The sequence below is a fragment of the Myripristis murdjan genome, chromosome 8, assembly GCF_902150065.1.
Source record: "Myripristis murdjan chromosome 8, fMyrMur1.1, whole genome shotgun sequence".
Lineage (NCBI taxonomy): Eukaryota > Metazoa > Chordata > Actinopteri > Holocentriformes > Holocentridae > Myripristis > Myripristis murdjan.
The window spans coordinates 31,367,940-31,381,391 of record NC_043987.1 but is presented as its reverse complement, the minus strand read 5'-3'; the positions used below and the strand labels follow the sequence as shown (position 1 = coordinate 31,381,391).

The window sequence follows — 13,452 nt, the reverse complement described above, 5'->3', positions numbered from 1 at the left end:
AAACATTTTTATGTGCATTTAAACAAAAATAGGCATGTGCATAAATCTGGGCACCCCAAAGAAATATTTCCATTAATATTTAGTAGAGCCTCCTTTTGCTGCAATAACAGCCTGTAGACACCTCCTAAAATGATCCGATCATGACGTGCGTATACATGCACCAAGCGTTTGATCAGAATAAATCATTTGGGCATGCGCGGAGTTGTCTAATTTTCCGGAAATAGTAGTAGTAGAAGAAGCTTTACTTCCGCCTGTGTTGTAAACAAACGTCCTGACCTCGTTTACTCTTTGTGCCTCTCACATTTTATTTTACTCCCCTGTGGCGCAGTGTCTGTTTATGTATTTTTATGTTATTTTATTTTAGTTTATTTTTAAAATATGGACATTCATCGTGTGTTTACATGCATACTTTTGCTTTTGCTGTTCACGGTAGTTAAGCTACAGGCTCAGCAGTACATAACGTTACTGCTCCTGCGTTACAGGAGGAGAGAGCAGGATGACATGTTCATCATTAGAGGTACATTAAATTTAGTGCCCCCTCCTCCACCAAGGACCAGGAGCCAGTGGATGAAGGTCAGAAGTAAAGACTGGTGGGAGCGCGCAGTTCTCGTGGAGTTCACGGATCAGGAGTGGAAGCAAAATTTCCGAATGACACGACTGCCGTTCATGAAGTTATGCACTTTGATGGAGAGGCATATGGCCCCAGAAGAGGTGACCGTGAGAACTCCAGTTCCGCTCATCATGCGAGTTGCGATTGTACTGTATAAATTGGGCAGCTGTGCCGAATATAGAGTCATAGCAAATCAGTTTGGAATCAGTAAGAGCAGTGTCAAAAAGTTAATATATATGTTGTGTAAAAGTATGATGAGGGGGCCAATCAAACAGCTGATCCGTGTACCAACTGACGAGGAGGCATTGGAGATTGCCAGAGCTTTTGAGGCTTCTCATCACATCCCCCAGATTATGGGACTCATCGACGGATCGCACATCCCTGTCCTTCCTCCCTCAGATGGATATAAAGACTTTGTTAACCGTAAAGGTTGGCCGTCATATGTGCTGCAAGCTGTTGACGACAACAACTGTTGGTAGGACATCTATATACCATTTATTTCATTCAGAAATTCCAAAAACCAAAAAAGATTGTACACACACACACACACACACACACACAGACAGTACTGTGCAAAACTTTTAGGCAGGTGTGAAAAAATGCTGCAAAGTAAGAATGCTGTTTTGAAGGCAAAAGGTGGTCACACCAAATATTAGTTTGAATGCTAACTAACCAGCCCACGTTGGCTGGCTGGTAACGGTTTCCCATTAAGTTTTACGCAGGCAACGTTAGTTAACTTTAGTTACTGTAACATGAGCAGGTGCTAGCTTACCGGCAATGCTGCCATCTTCTCGAGGAACCTCAGAGTTGTAGTCCTCAGGCGTGTTAAAACTTTCCTCCTCCAAACCAACATCCACGCCGTTGCAAGACAAGTTCGACAACAGCCGATCTCCCATCAAGTCATCCATCAGACCGTAGAAGTGAAAGCTGGCGGGGTCAGAACCACTGTCTCACTGACGTAGCACACATGCACAGTGGAGATAATTTTACCCCAACCAGGCAGACAGGATCCGAATGGGTGTTACATGCACGCCTTCCATTTCTGTACTACATTTCTGACTGTGGGGACAGACAGTCCAAACCTTCGAGATAATTTCTTGTACCCTTCTTCTAAGTCATAATAACAAATTATCTTAGTTTTTAGGTCAGTCAGGGTTGTTTAGAGGCACCCATGTTGCCATTCTCTAAGGCCGCGTTCAGACTGCCAGCCCAAATCCGATTTTTAGCCCATCCAGATTGAAACTGGATGGCTCTTTTGTAGTCTGAACAGCCACAAATCACATGAAATCCGAGTTTTGCAAATCTGATCGAAACCACATTCGGGAGGTAGTTTCAGATCGCATTTGGACAGATGCGTCTGAGTCTGAACAGCTCCAAACACTCAGATCGGTTTTGACTGTCCGTGACGTCACTCTACGCGACGCAACAGTGCGCCAGACCACAGAGCGACAGTCAAGGTGCGCGGAGCAACTGAATGAAATGGAGCAGACAGAAGAGGTGGAAAACACCAGCCCCTGGACCGAAGATGAAACACACTGCCTCATCAGCCTCTGGGGAGACAGCGCCGTTCAAGCTAAGCTGGAGGGCATGTATCGAAACAAGTCAATATATGAAAGTATTTCGCGGTCAGTGAGAGAGAGGGGGTTCAGGCGGACGTGGCTGCAGTGCCAGAGAAAAATAAAAAGTTTAAAAACTAAATATAAAGAGGTTAAGGATGAAAACAACAAAAGTGGGGCAGGGAGAAACAATTGCCCCTTTTATGAGGCATTAGACGCCATCCTTGGGGACAGGCCCAGTGTCCGGCCACTGGTTGTGCTGGACAGCTCCGCACCTGATGAGGAAGGCGAGGAGGAGAATAGCGGCAATACAGGTGAGTAACGTTAATTTAAATTAGCCAGGTAAACTGCCGTGTACAGGCTAATGTAATGGTCTAGTAACGTTGGTAAAACGAGTTACAGTTAACGACGCTGAAACACGTTTCTTTCCTGCTATACAGCGTACATTACCGACCTGTCAGTGTTATGTTACAACCAACTACCGTATTTCACCAATTAATCGCCCGGGCGTTTAATACGCAAAATCAACTTGGACCCCGGGCGTTTAAAAGAACCAGGCGGCTTTTCGCTGCAGGCCTTTATTTATTTTTGCACAGACCTGCACCAGGCCATTATCGTGATGACAGTTACCGTCCAACATATTTATAGTCAGGCAATTTAAGATTACGGTGCACCCTTTTTTTTCTAATGTTAGCTAGCTCTCTTATTTTGACAGAAAACGAAAGTGCCGCACAGTTATTGTGTGGATAACGGTTTACTGCTGCAAAAATAAGGTGAGTAGCCTTATTTTGGGTTACCTCAATATAATGCAAATAATCGCCCCGGCGGTTATTCGGGTGGGCGTTTAATACGCAAAATGTGTGCAGACCCCAGGCGTTTATAAGAACCCGGCGGCTATTTGCGGCCGGGCGATTAATTGGTGAAATAAATAATTGCTTTAACTCTGACTTGTTATCTTTCCATGCTTTCCTAGATGACACATACTCTGAGTCTGCTAATACAAGCATCAGAAGTCCAAGTCCAGCTTCCTCTGGGAGTGGAACTCCTGGACACTACTCGACCCACTTTGGTACTCCCTCTGTCACATCTGGAAGTGAAAACTCCTCTGGAAGTACTTCAGAACGTGGTAAGTCATATTCATAAACATGATGCATCAGACAAATTACTAGCCTTACTTCATGTAATTATCAAGTGACAGTTTGTGATAGTGTAGTCGTTGAAAATCTTAATTCTGAGTGAGAAATGAAATAACTGCTGAAACAGCATGTCATTAATACTGGGGTTGAGGGTTAAGATTACCATCATGCACTCAACTTATTTAATTAATTTAATGTACAAACAGCTTAGTAGTAGTAGTAGCTTAGTAGTTTAAGTACTGTAGGTTCAGAAACCATGGTAGACAGACAGATCAAGAGACACACGTGGTGAATATATTGTAGACACAGTAGAGGGTGCAAAAAAAGCAGCAAAATTAGTCTAACATCTATACCCCCTTCAGGCACCACAACAAGCCATAAGTGCAAAAACAAAATGGAGGCAGCTTTGGATGCGTTTGCCAAAAAAATGGGTGAGGTGCTGCAAGAAGACAATCGTGTTCTACTGGAGATGCAGGCCGCACAGCACAAACATGAGATGACCATGATGAATTATCTTGTTGAGCTCATAAAGGATGGGAAATCCCAGCGTTGTCCCCCAGTTCCTCCCAGCCACCACCCTTCCTTTCCCCCAGGAGCATCACACCAACAACCATATCTGCCAAGGATGCCTCCGCCGCTGCATAACCTGCCTCAAACATCATATCTGCAAGGCCTCATGGATGACCATTTTCCTCATGATGGCCAAAGTTACTATTCAAACAACTAGGCAGTTTCATATTTGTTAATTTGTTCAATAATACAAGACATGTATTCAAGTGTTGATTTAAATTTTATTACATTAATGTACATGTACGTGTACATGAAAGTTTGTTTACATAAAAACAGTTTTGTAGTTTTGTACTGCCACTGAAGAACAGCAAATTGAACTGTTTCATGCATTTAAGTTGCACTTTAATAACATTACAGTAAAAAAAAAAAAAAAAAAACTCTGTGGCCCAATGAGGTGTTCAGCGTTGTCATTGGACTCCGCCATTGGTAGTGCTTCTTGTGCACTAGTCTTCACAAACATCCCCTTGGACCTCACAGATGTTGTGTAAAACACAGCAAGCTGTAAAGGTAAAATGACATTATTATTGCAGTTGTGGAGGTTGTTAGTTCACTTTTTTCCCCACAAATTTTGACATGCTCTCCTTGTGAGATGCACTTTGTTTTTTATTTGACACAACCATATGACCTGCACCTTCAGATTTTGCTTGATGTGTATGTCTGACTTGCTGCCTTGCTCTGAATATATTCACTTTCTATTAATTTACGTAGAGACAGGGGTGCCTCAATATTTTCTCCCTTATTTGTCTGTATATATTCACAGGTTTTTGTGTCATGAGGTTTCACAATTGTTTGTCACATGTATGTCAAAAGAGGCACTGTGCACTGAACAGTTATTGCTGGCTCCTACATGCAAAGAATAACAAAGACCAAAGAAAGGAATGACTCAGTAAGTTATCACACACAGTAAGTTAACAGTAGGTACCTGTGATGACATAAGGCACATTCATGATGTCCACATCCAGCTGTTTGCTCAAGCACCACCACCTGCTCTTGAGTCTTCCAAAGGCGCACTCAATGGTCATCCTGGCTCTGCTTAGACTGTGGTTGAAGCGGCGTTGGTCCTCTGACAGCCCACCCTCAGGGTATCCCTTCATGATCCAGCTCCGCAGGGGATAGGCTGGATCACCGAGTAGCATGATGGGCACTGCTGTGCCACAGATGACTTCCGTGTCCTGGAGTGATTGAACAGTACTGAAAGTGAGTTCTACTGTGACTGCTCCACATAAATGATGTTTACCAAGAAACAGCCTTAACACTTACTTGTGGAAAGAGAGTTCCTCCCTCGCCTCTTCTGTAGAGGTCAGAGTTGTGCAACACTCTACAGTCATGCACACTCCCAGGATAGCCCACATTGATGTTTGTAAACCTGTGACAATAATAACATACCATGAACAGAGGAAGATGTAACACTGTAACAAGAGTAATAACTTTAATGTATATGTTATGCTGGCTGCATACTACAGATGAATATTAATGACAGTAATAGCCCACAGTTATGAGCAGGGAAAGTGGCTATAAACATGGCAGTGTTTCTGATTAGCATCCTATTGCTCAGTAGTAGTAAAAACAAAAACTTTTACCTGGATTGATGATCACACACCGCTTGCAGGATCACAGAATGCCACCCTTTCCTGTTGTAGTACTCGGTGTGGTTTTGTTGGGGTGCTATCACTGGGATGTGTGTCCCATCAAAGTATCCCCCGCAGCGAGGGTACCCCCATCGCGTGAGGAAGCCCCGGACGATGCGCTGCAGGTGATCTCCCACAGGAAGCCTTATGTATTCTTTCTGCAGGGAGGTCAACGCGGTGCACACCTCACTTACAACAACGCACACCGTTGCCTTCCCTATGCCGAACAGATGCGAACTGTGCGGTACCCGGAACCTGTGGCTAACCACCACAATGCAACAGCAACTCGCTTCTCAACCGGTATTGCCAGCCTGAGGTGCGTGTCCTGGCGTGACAGCCTTGGCTGTAGGCGATCTGTCAGCATGTTAAACGTTGCCCGGCACATGCGAAAATTAGCCAGCCACTGATCGTCATCGAAACTGGCAAGGACCACATTTTCCCACCAGTCGCAGCTTTTCGGGTGGCACCACACTTCTCGCTGCACAGACACGCCTGCAGTGTAGGGTGACCACCTGCTAATAAGCCCAATGGGGGACAAGGGGTATGATTCTGAGGGACAATGTGGGACACCGCCCGGCGTGGCGGCGCCCCCACTCGGCGGGCTGACTCACCGATACCGGTTTACCGATTTCTAGCAGATACCACTTTACATGGTATATTATTGTTGCCCTGTTCCCCTAACATATGCAATTGCTGCTGTATGCTCATGAATAGGCCACCCTTGTTAATGAGCCCTTAGCTTTCAATGTGTTTTTTTTTTTTCTAAATAAAAGATATTCATAATATTTTAAACATTTCAATTAATTGACAGATGAACTTCTACTTAAGATTTACTTTTTATTTAAAGTGAATAAATTGCAATGGAAAATATAAATAAAATTAAATAGCTTATAACAGTGTTAATTTCGTTGGCTATTTTCAATTTAATTTTAGTCTTAGTCTTGTGTCAAATGCCCTTATTAGTTTTAGTCATATTTTAGTCGATGAAAAGTCTTAGCATTTTAGTCTAGTTTTAGTCAAAGAAAATCCAAAGTATTTTAGTCTAGTTTTAGTCAACTAAATTACAAAGTATTTTAGTCTAGTTTTAGTCAATAGTCTTTTTTTAGTCTTTGACCTGCATCATGTTGGCTTTTTTTAATTTAACAATATGTTAAATTATTATTATTATTATTTTAAAAATGTAAATTGCTTATCAAACAGACCTAACAATTCAGCTACCAATGAATGAGTGGTAGTATGCCTTCGATAACATAGATTGAAAAATAAGCTGAAGTGATACCGCTTCTCTGAATAGACAAGCTAAGCCAGTGTGCTGCTGTTAGCCAGTGAAAATACAGTGGAGTGGCAACTCTTCACTTTGTTAATAATCTATGTCAGTGTGCTACTGTTTTAACTTTGTTCTCACCGCGCTACGCTTCAGACAGCGCCGGTGGGTGTGTGCTCCTCAGTCACACACACACACATACGCCCAGCATGTGCAGACAGCAGCGCAGGAGGAGAAAAACTAACGCGCATCACCCTATCCCCCGGGTGAACTAGCTTTTTTTTTTTTCTTTTTTTTTTTTTTTGAGAGCAAGCATTGATTATGCGGGACACGGTCTCAATTTGCGGGACGCGTGAAATGGGCTTCAAACGCTGTATGTGCACGCGCTACGCAGGACAGGTGGTCACCCTAGCACTGCAGTGAGTGCTGCCCGAAGCATCATTGCATATAAACGTAGTCTCCTCCGGCGTTGGACATGTCTGATGCGTCTCAGATGCTCTACACCTCTACTGGACAGTGACCAGGCCAGAATACTTAAGTGACCAACTTCCATGTTTGTTGTTGTTGTTGTTGTTGTTGCCGCTGTCACAATTATATGACGTCACGCACTACGCGTGCTGAATGACGCCTCCGCGCCAACGTCGTTGCTACAGCAACCTGTCAGATCGGTCAGTGATGTGGCCCAGTCTGAACAGAGTCAGACTGGGCCACTTGCTAAAAAAACAGTGTGCTAAAAACAGTGTGGACAGTCAGCCCTAAAAATCGGATTTGAGAAGGAATCTGATTTCAACCAGATTCGCCTGCAGTCTGAACGCGGCCTAGGAAGGAACCTAGGATAAGCACAGCCAGAAATTACCTATGTGAAACAGCCTTTTTCATGATTGGTTCCACCTGTCTTTGTAATAGAAGGTCTAACGAGCTAATCAAAGCAATTTTGTGCTGCAACCTGTCAGCTATAAATCCCTACAGGTCTTGAAATGAATGCGATTAAAAGGGTGCCCAAACTTTTGCATTTTGCATTTTACATTTTATTTTATTATAATAAAACTATGTACTGTTACTCTAAGAATTTCGGTCAAATGTCTACATCACTCAAATGTCTACATCTCTGTATGAAAACAAATCTTGTTGCTGTGATCTTCTCTTATAAAGGTAGAGCAAATTATCATGAAATCTCAGAGGGGTGCCCAAACTTTTTCATACGACTGTGTATATATATATATATATATATATATATATATATATATATATATATATATATATATATATATATATATATATATGTTACGGCCTGGAGGACTAAGTGGACCCAAGTAGCAGGAGACTGAGAATCAAAGTTCAAAAGAAGGTTTTATTGTCCAAACTAATGCTCCGGGTGCAAACAAAACAGTCTCAGCAGGTGGAGGGCAGCAGGAGGCAGGAGCTGGGGGCAGCGAGGCTCGGGGCTGGAAAAAGACAAAATGGTGGTCAGAGAATGACTATCAATGCAGGAGAAAACAGCAAAAACACTAACAAGTTTGAGAACTGGCTCTACCAAACAAGACGGAATTATCTGGCACTGGAGTGAAGTCTGAGCTGGCTTATGTGGAGAAGGTAACAAGGTGACTGCCATCAGGTGTGCTGTCCAGAGTGAGGAGATGAAACCACGCCCAGTGCCTCCCCGAACCTCAGGAGAAAACAGCTCAGCCCTGCTTCTGCCATACTCCAACACTGCAAGCAAAAAAAAAAAAAAAAAATCAAGAATAACCAAAACACCCCCCAAACAACCAAAACATACCATCAAAATCCAGACTATAACAATAAAGATATAGATAGATAGATAGATAGATAGATAGATATAGACATAGATACAGAGAGAGGGAGAGACAGAGACAGACAGACAGACAGACAGACAGATAGACAGATAGATAGATAGATATAAATGTATGCAACTGACAGGTGTGAAATCTTTTTGATTAGAAAGGAGCATTATCAGCCAAGTTGCTCATTGTTTGAACAAACTATCAGTTAACATTAATAATTGTTATATTTTTTAATATGACATGGCATAATCAAAACAAAATAATATTTAAAAATCACATTTTCCATCATGATTTTCCTCTTTCTTCATTTTTGAGTATGGGCCTAATTTGCAACGAATGACTGGAGATATTTACAATTCACTGTGTGGTGCATTTCTCAGCAATGACGGCACGAAGTTCTTCCACTGCTGCCCCTGCCACACGTCCCATTGCATCTTTCACTTGAGCTCTCACTGGACCACCAACAGCTGCTGTCACTGCAGCTCCCACTGAAGCTACACCCACAGCTTGACCTGGAACAGTAGCAGCTAGACCTGCAGCTGCAGCTGCAGCTCCTGCTACACCTCCAACTACAGCTGCACCTAGCACAAGTGGAACACACTTCTTAATGAAAGAATTGTCTTCTTCAGCCCTTTCTCTTGCTTCTTCACGTGTCAGATTGGGGTCATTTGTCCTAAGTTGTATAATTTCTGTTTTTATGGCTTCCTCAGCCTCTTGGAGCATTTCATTGATGTAGTGGCTTCCTCCATTTCTCTGCACCATTTTTTTGATCTTCTGCAGCAGCTCAGCAACTTGAGATGGATCATCACTTCTGTTGTTGAAAACATGATATCCTCCACGGCATTTCTGGATGAAGTCGTTGAGATTTTGATTTTCATCAATGATTTCTTCAATAGAGCCTCCTTCAGCTTCCAGATCATCTCCATGGGTGAACAGGACCATAGTGTAACTTTCTGCCTTTTCACCAAAGACTCCCTGAATGATTTCCACTGTTTTCTGTTCTTCTGGTGTGAATCTGCCCAGCTGGATCACAACCAGGAACACATGAGGACCAGGAGCAGCAAGTGAGATGCATCTTATGACCTCTTTCAGTACCTCATCTTGTTTAGTTTTGTCATGCCAATCCGGGTGACCCTGTTGATTTGTGGTGGGAAACAGACCTGGAGTATCAATAACAGCCAGAGACTGGCCATCAAACTCTTCTTTTTCCTTTTTGCACTCTGTTGTCAATGAGGAAAAGGACAGCTTAGAGGGAAAAGCTTCTCTCCTCAAGATGGTGTTTCCAGTTGCACTTTTCCCAACTCCAGTCTTCCCAACGAGCACAATCCGTAGTTCTTGTTTCTCTGTTGAAGAATTTTACAAGGACATTATTGATGTGGTAAGATCTGCCTCAGGCTTGACATCCACATTTAAATATGCATCATCAACCTGCCAACACTGTCTTTTAATTCATGCAAAACCACAAATGTGGTATAATCTCACGGCCTGAGGCAGATTGTAACGCTGCAAGTACTACCTCCAAACTTTTTCTCTTGTCCTCCACATTTCAGAGGTGTTACTGGGGAACAAGACAGTAATAGATTACATTACTGCTGCTCTTCTGCAAGTCTGGGTACTTTTTATTCCATTAGAAGAATAAAAAATATAAAAACCATGGCAAACAGTGACAACATCCATTCAATGGTGTGATAAAAGTCCAATCAGGTGGCTGGATTGAGGTGATGTCTTCTGTCTAGGGTTAGGGTCAGGGAAGTTGTTTTTGCTTCCTTTTCATGTTGTGTGGGCTGATGAGAACTTCAAACTGAGTGACACAATTTGAGAAAAAAAAATGCGTACACAGTGCAAAGTCAATACAGTGTTGCACTCCAGTTTATGTAGAAAAAATGTATGTATGCTATTTTTTTTTTACTTACTTTCATTAATGATCGACAGAAAAATCTTTAGGTTTTAAAAGTAAAAAGACAAAAAAACGCTGATTTTCTGAGTGCCAGGTATGGAGTAACACTAATAATAATAATAATAATAATAATAATAATAATAATAGCAAAAGTGAGAATGTTAACATGTGTTGAGATTTTGAGCGGTGACTCGGCCCTGCTGATCTTCCTGCACAGGTGTTTCCACAACTCGGGCGACTTCACCACAAACTCCTTTGACAGAAAGACCCTGAAACCACATCCTGATGTCCTGTTTTATGTGTCAGAGCCGCTCTGTTGTGTTATTAGGCCAGCATATTAGTTATAGTGAGATTAAAGAACTGAATGTAAGACTGAATACGGTGTGACGATACTCTGACTGAAACATCATATTTGTTATTTATTGTCAGAATAAAAATATCTTTTCCATGGGTGCTGGAGCCATTGTAAGTGAGTGGGACAAGACCCACACACTTTTTAATCAATCAATCATATTTTATTTAGGTATTTAGGCCCAGTAATATCAGACCAACCACTTTTAACGTCTGGAAACAACAGCATTTTCAGCATGCTGTCGGTAAACTCCATTCCGTGGCGCTTGCTCTTTGAAAGAAAGGTTAAATAAACTCCACACCACGTTTTTGCTACTGCCTTGTCTGCCATTCTGCGCTGACTCAAATCCATTCCGCTGCAATAAAACTCAGCATTGAATTACAGGTCACTAGTAGGCTCACTATCTGTTAAAACAGATAGCTAGCATGAAAACTACTGTGTGCGCGTGTGTGTGTGTGGCCACAGCCATAAAGGAATTGCCCTAGCCCGCCTTTTAAGCTGTCCTACCCACAGTTTTTTTTTCCATTCATTCATTCATTCATCTTCTAAACCGCTTATCCTCACTAGGATTGCAGTGGGTTGCTGGAGCCAATCCCAGCACTCATAGGGCGAAGGCAAGGAAACACCCTGGACAGGGCGCCAGTCCATCGCAGGGCAGACAGACAAACACTGACATTCACACACACAGTCATACCTAGGGGCAATTTAGCTTCTCCAATTCACCTAACCTGCATGTCTTTGGACGATGGGAGGAAACCGGAGTGCCCGGAGGAAGCCCACGCAGACATGGAGAGAACATGCAAACTCCACACAGAAAGGACTCTGGGTGGAAATCGAACCCAGGACCTTCTCACTGTGAGGCAACAGTGCTGCCCCACATTTTTTTTTTTTTTTTTGCTTCTGGCACCCATGATCTTTTCAAAAGAGAGGGTGCATTTTATCATTATTATTTTTACTTAATATTGTCTTTATACTGTGTACCAGTAAGAACTGCTTGTTACAGTTACAGGTGAGACTGGAAGCTAAATCTTTTTGTGACTTCAGAAGAGAGAATTTGTACTTTTCTAGTTCATATTTGTGAAAAATTCTGTGCCTTGCCAAACCCAAATGACATCTAAGCAAAAGTACAGTAAAGTTTACTTTCCTTACCAGGCTGAGAAAGTTTGCTGGCCATGATCGTCTTGTTGAGGTTGCAGATCTCCGATGTCCGGTCTCAAATGCTGCTCTGCCGTTTTTCTGCAGTTCCCTCCCCTAAATCAAGAGCTCTTTCTGTTATCAACATGACGACTGTGGGTGTTTTCTCATGAACCAGCTCACTGATGTGTGACATCATTTCCTGTAATCTGGTGCATTTTAACACATGGTTTGATACTTTTATCTAGCTATGGCAAAAGATGAAATATGGGTACATTTTGTAATTTCCTTCAGAGGTTGGCCCCATCAGATCACACATTTGAAAATATTGAAAGTACAGAAGTTGATACAATGATTAATTTAGAGGATCTCTTCATGTCTCTTTATAAATACAAATAGACGACTTTAAATCCAACACATAGAACGCGGCCCGCCACTGTCATATAATAAAAATATTGTTATTCTGTCTAATTACTGAGTTTGAGTCTGCGGACAATTCATTTCTATCACTAACATTTTGTGAATGAAGCCTGTTTACTTTATAATGTTCCAAGGGAGTGTGATGTGGCATAATTTCAGTATTAACCTCTGAGCAAGCTGCCCATTCTGCTCACATTTTGGGAATAAAGCCTCATTTTGTTGTAACCTGATCATTTCATCATTAATCATTGCATGAAATTCTTTTATTCAGTGAGGTTTGGCCTTGGATAGAAATGTAGCTGTTTTCTGTATGTTTCATTAAGTTTTAGTCTCATCATGCAGCCTGTGACAAAATTATTGTTTAAACGTCCAAAATAGGACAGACATTTTTAGCTTGCGGTCCTTGGACACAGCTGAATTTTGCTGCGTGGCCCCTGAGCCGTCTTAAGTTGAGTGGCTCTGGTCTAAACAGTGAACCCTGATGTCAATAAAATCAACAACATATGTACATTTCTATATCATTGCTGACTTCTGCGGGTACGTTTCTTTTTTTACCTGTCGATTGGCCAAAGGAAAGTCTGTTACCATCTACACTGATTCCCGTTACCCATTTGGCATGGCACATGATTTTGGCACTCTTTGGAAGCATAGAAATTTCCTCAAATCTGATGGTAAACCTATCCAGCCTTCTGAGAAGTTTGCTGATCTCCTCTTTGCTATTCTCCTCCCAGCACAGATAGCGGTCTGCAAATGTGCAGCTCACACCTCTGCTACTGACTCCGTTTCCTGTGCTAACGCTTGAGCAGATGCTGCCACCAAAGCAACAGCCCAGAAACCAGTTCCTGTTTTTCTTTGTGTTCTTTCTACCCCAGCGGTTTCTCTTACAGACCCCTGCAGAACTGAAACTTTGGGCCCAACATGGGTGTAAACAGGTTGATGGTGTGTGGCGCGGCCCAGACAACAAACCCTGCCTGCCTAAAAGTTTTTTCACTGTTTTGTCAGCTGACACATGGGTTGGACCATGTGTCAAAAGGAGTGATGTGTACAGCAGTTCAAAAACACTGGTACACCAAAGGTTTTACA

The 13,452-nt window shown here is 42.4% G+C and overlaps 1 protein-coding gene across 1 annotated transcript in view; it reads right to left on the bottom strand.

The window, feature by feature from the left end:
• The window catches only part of LOC115363691 (GTPase IMAP family member 4-like), a 55,002-nt gene extending 42,997 nt beyond the window's left edge, over nucleotides 1-12,005 (bottom strand). The window contains exon 1 of the mRNA XM_030057969.1: nucleotides 11,965-12,005. Within this exon, the coding sequence (XP_029913829.1) occupies nucleotides 11,965-11,989 (25 nt within the window). The 5' untranslated portion in view covers nucleotides 11,990-12,005. The remainder of the gene's footprint in view (nucleotides 1-11,964) is intronic.
• Between the last annotated feature and the right edge of the window lie 1,447 nt (nucleotides 12,006-13,452).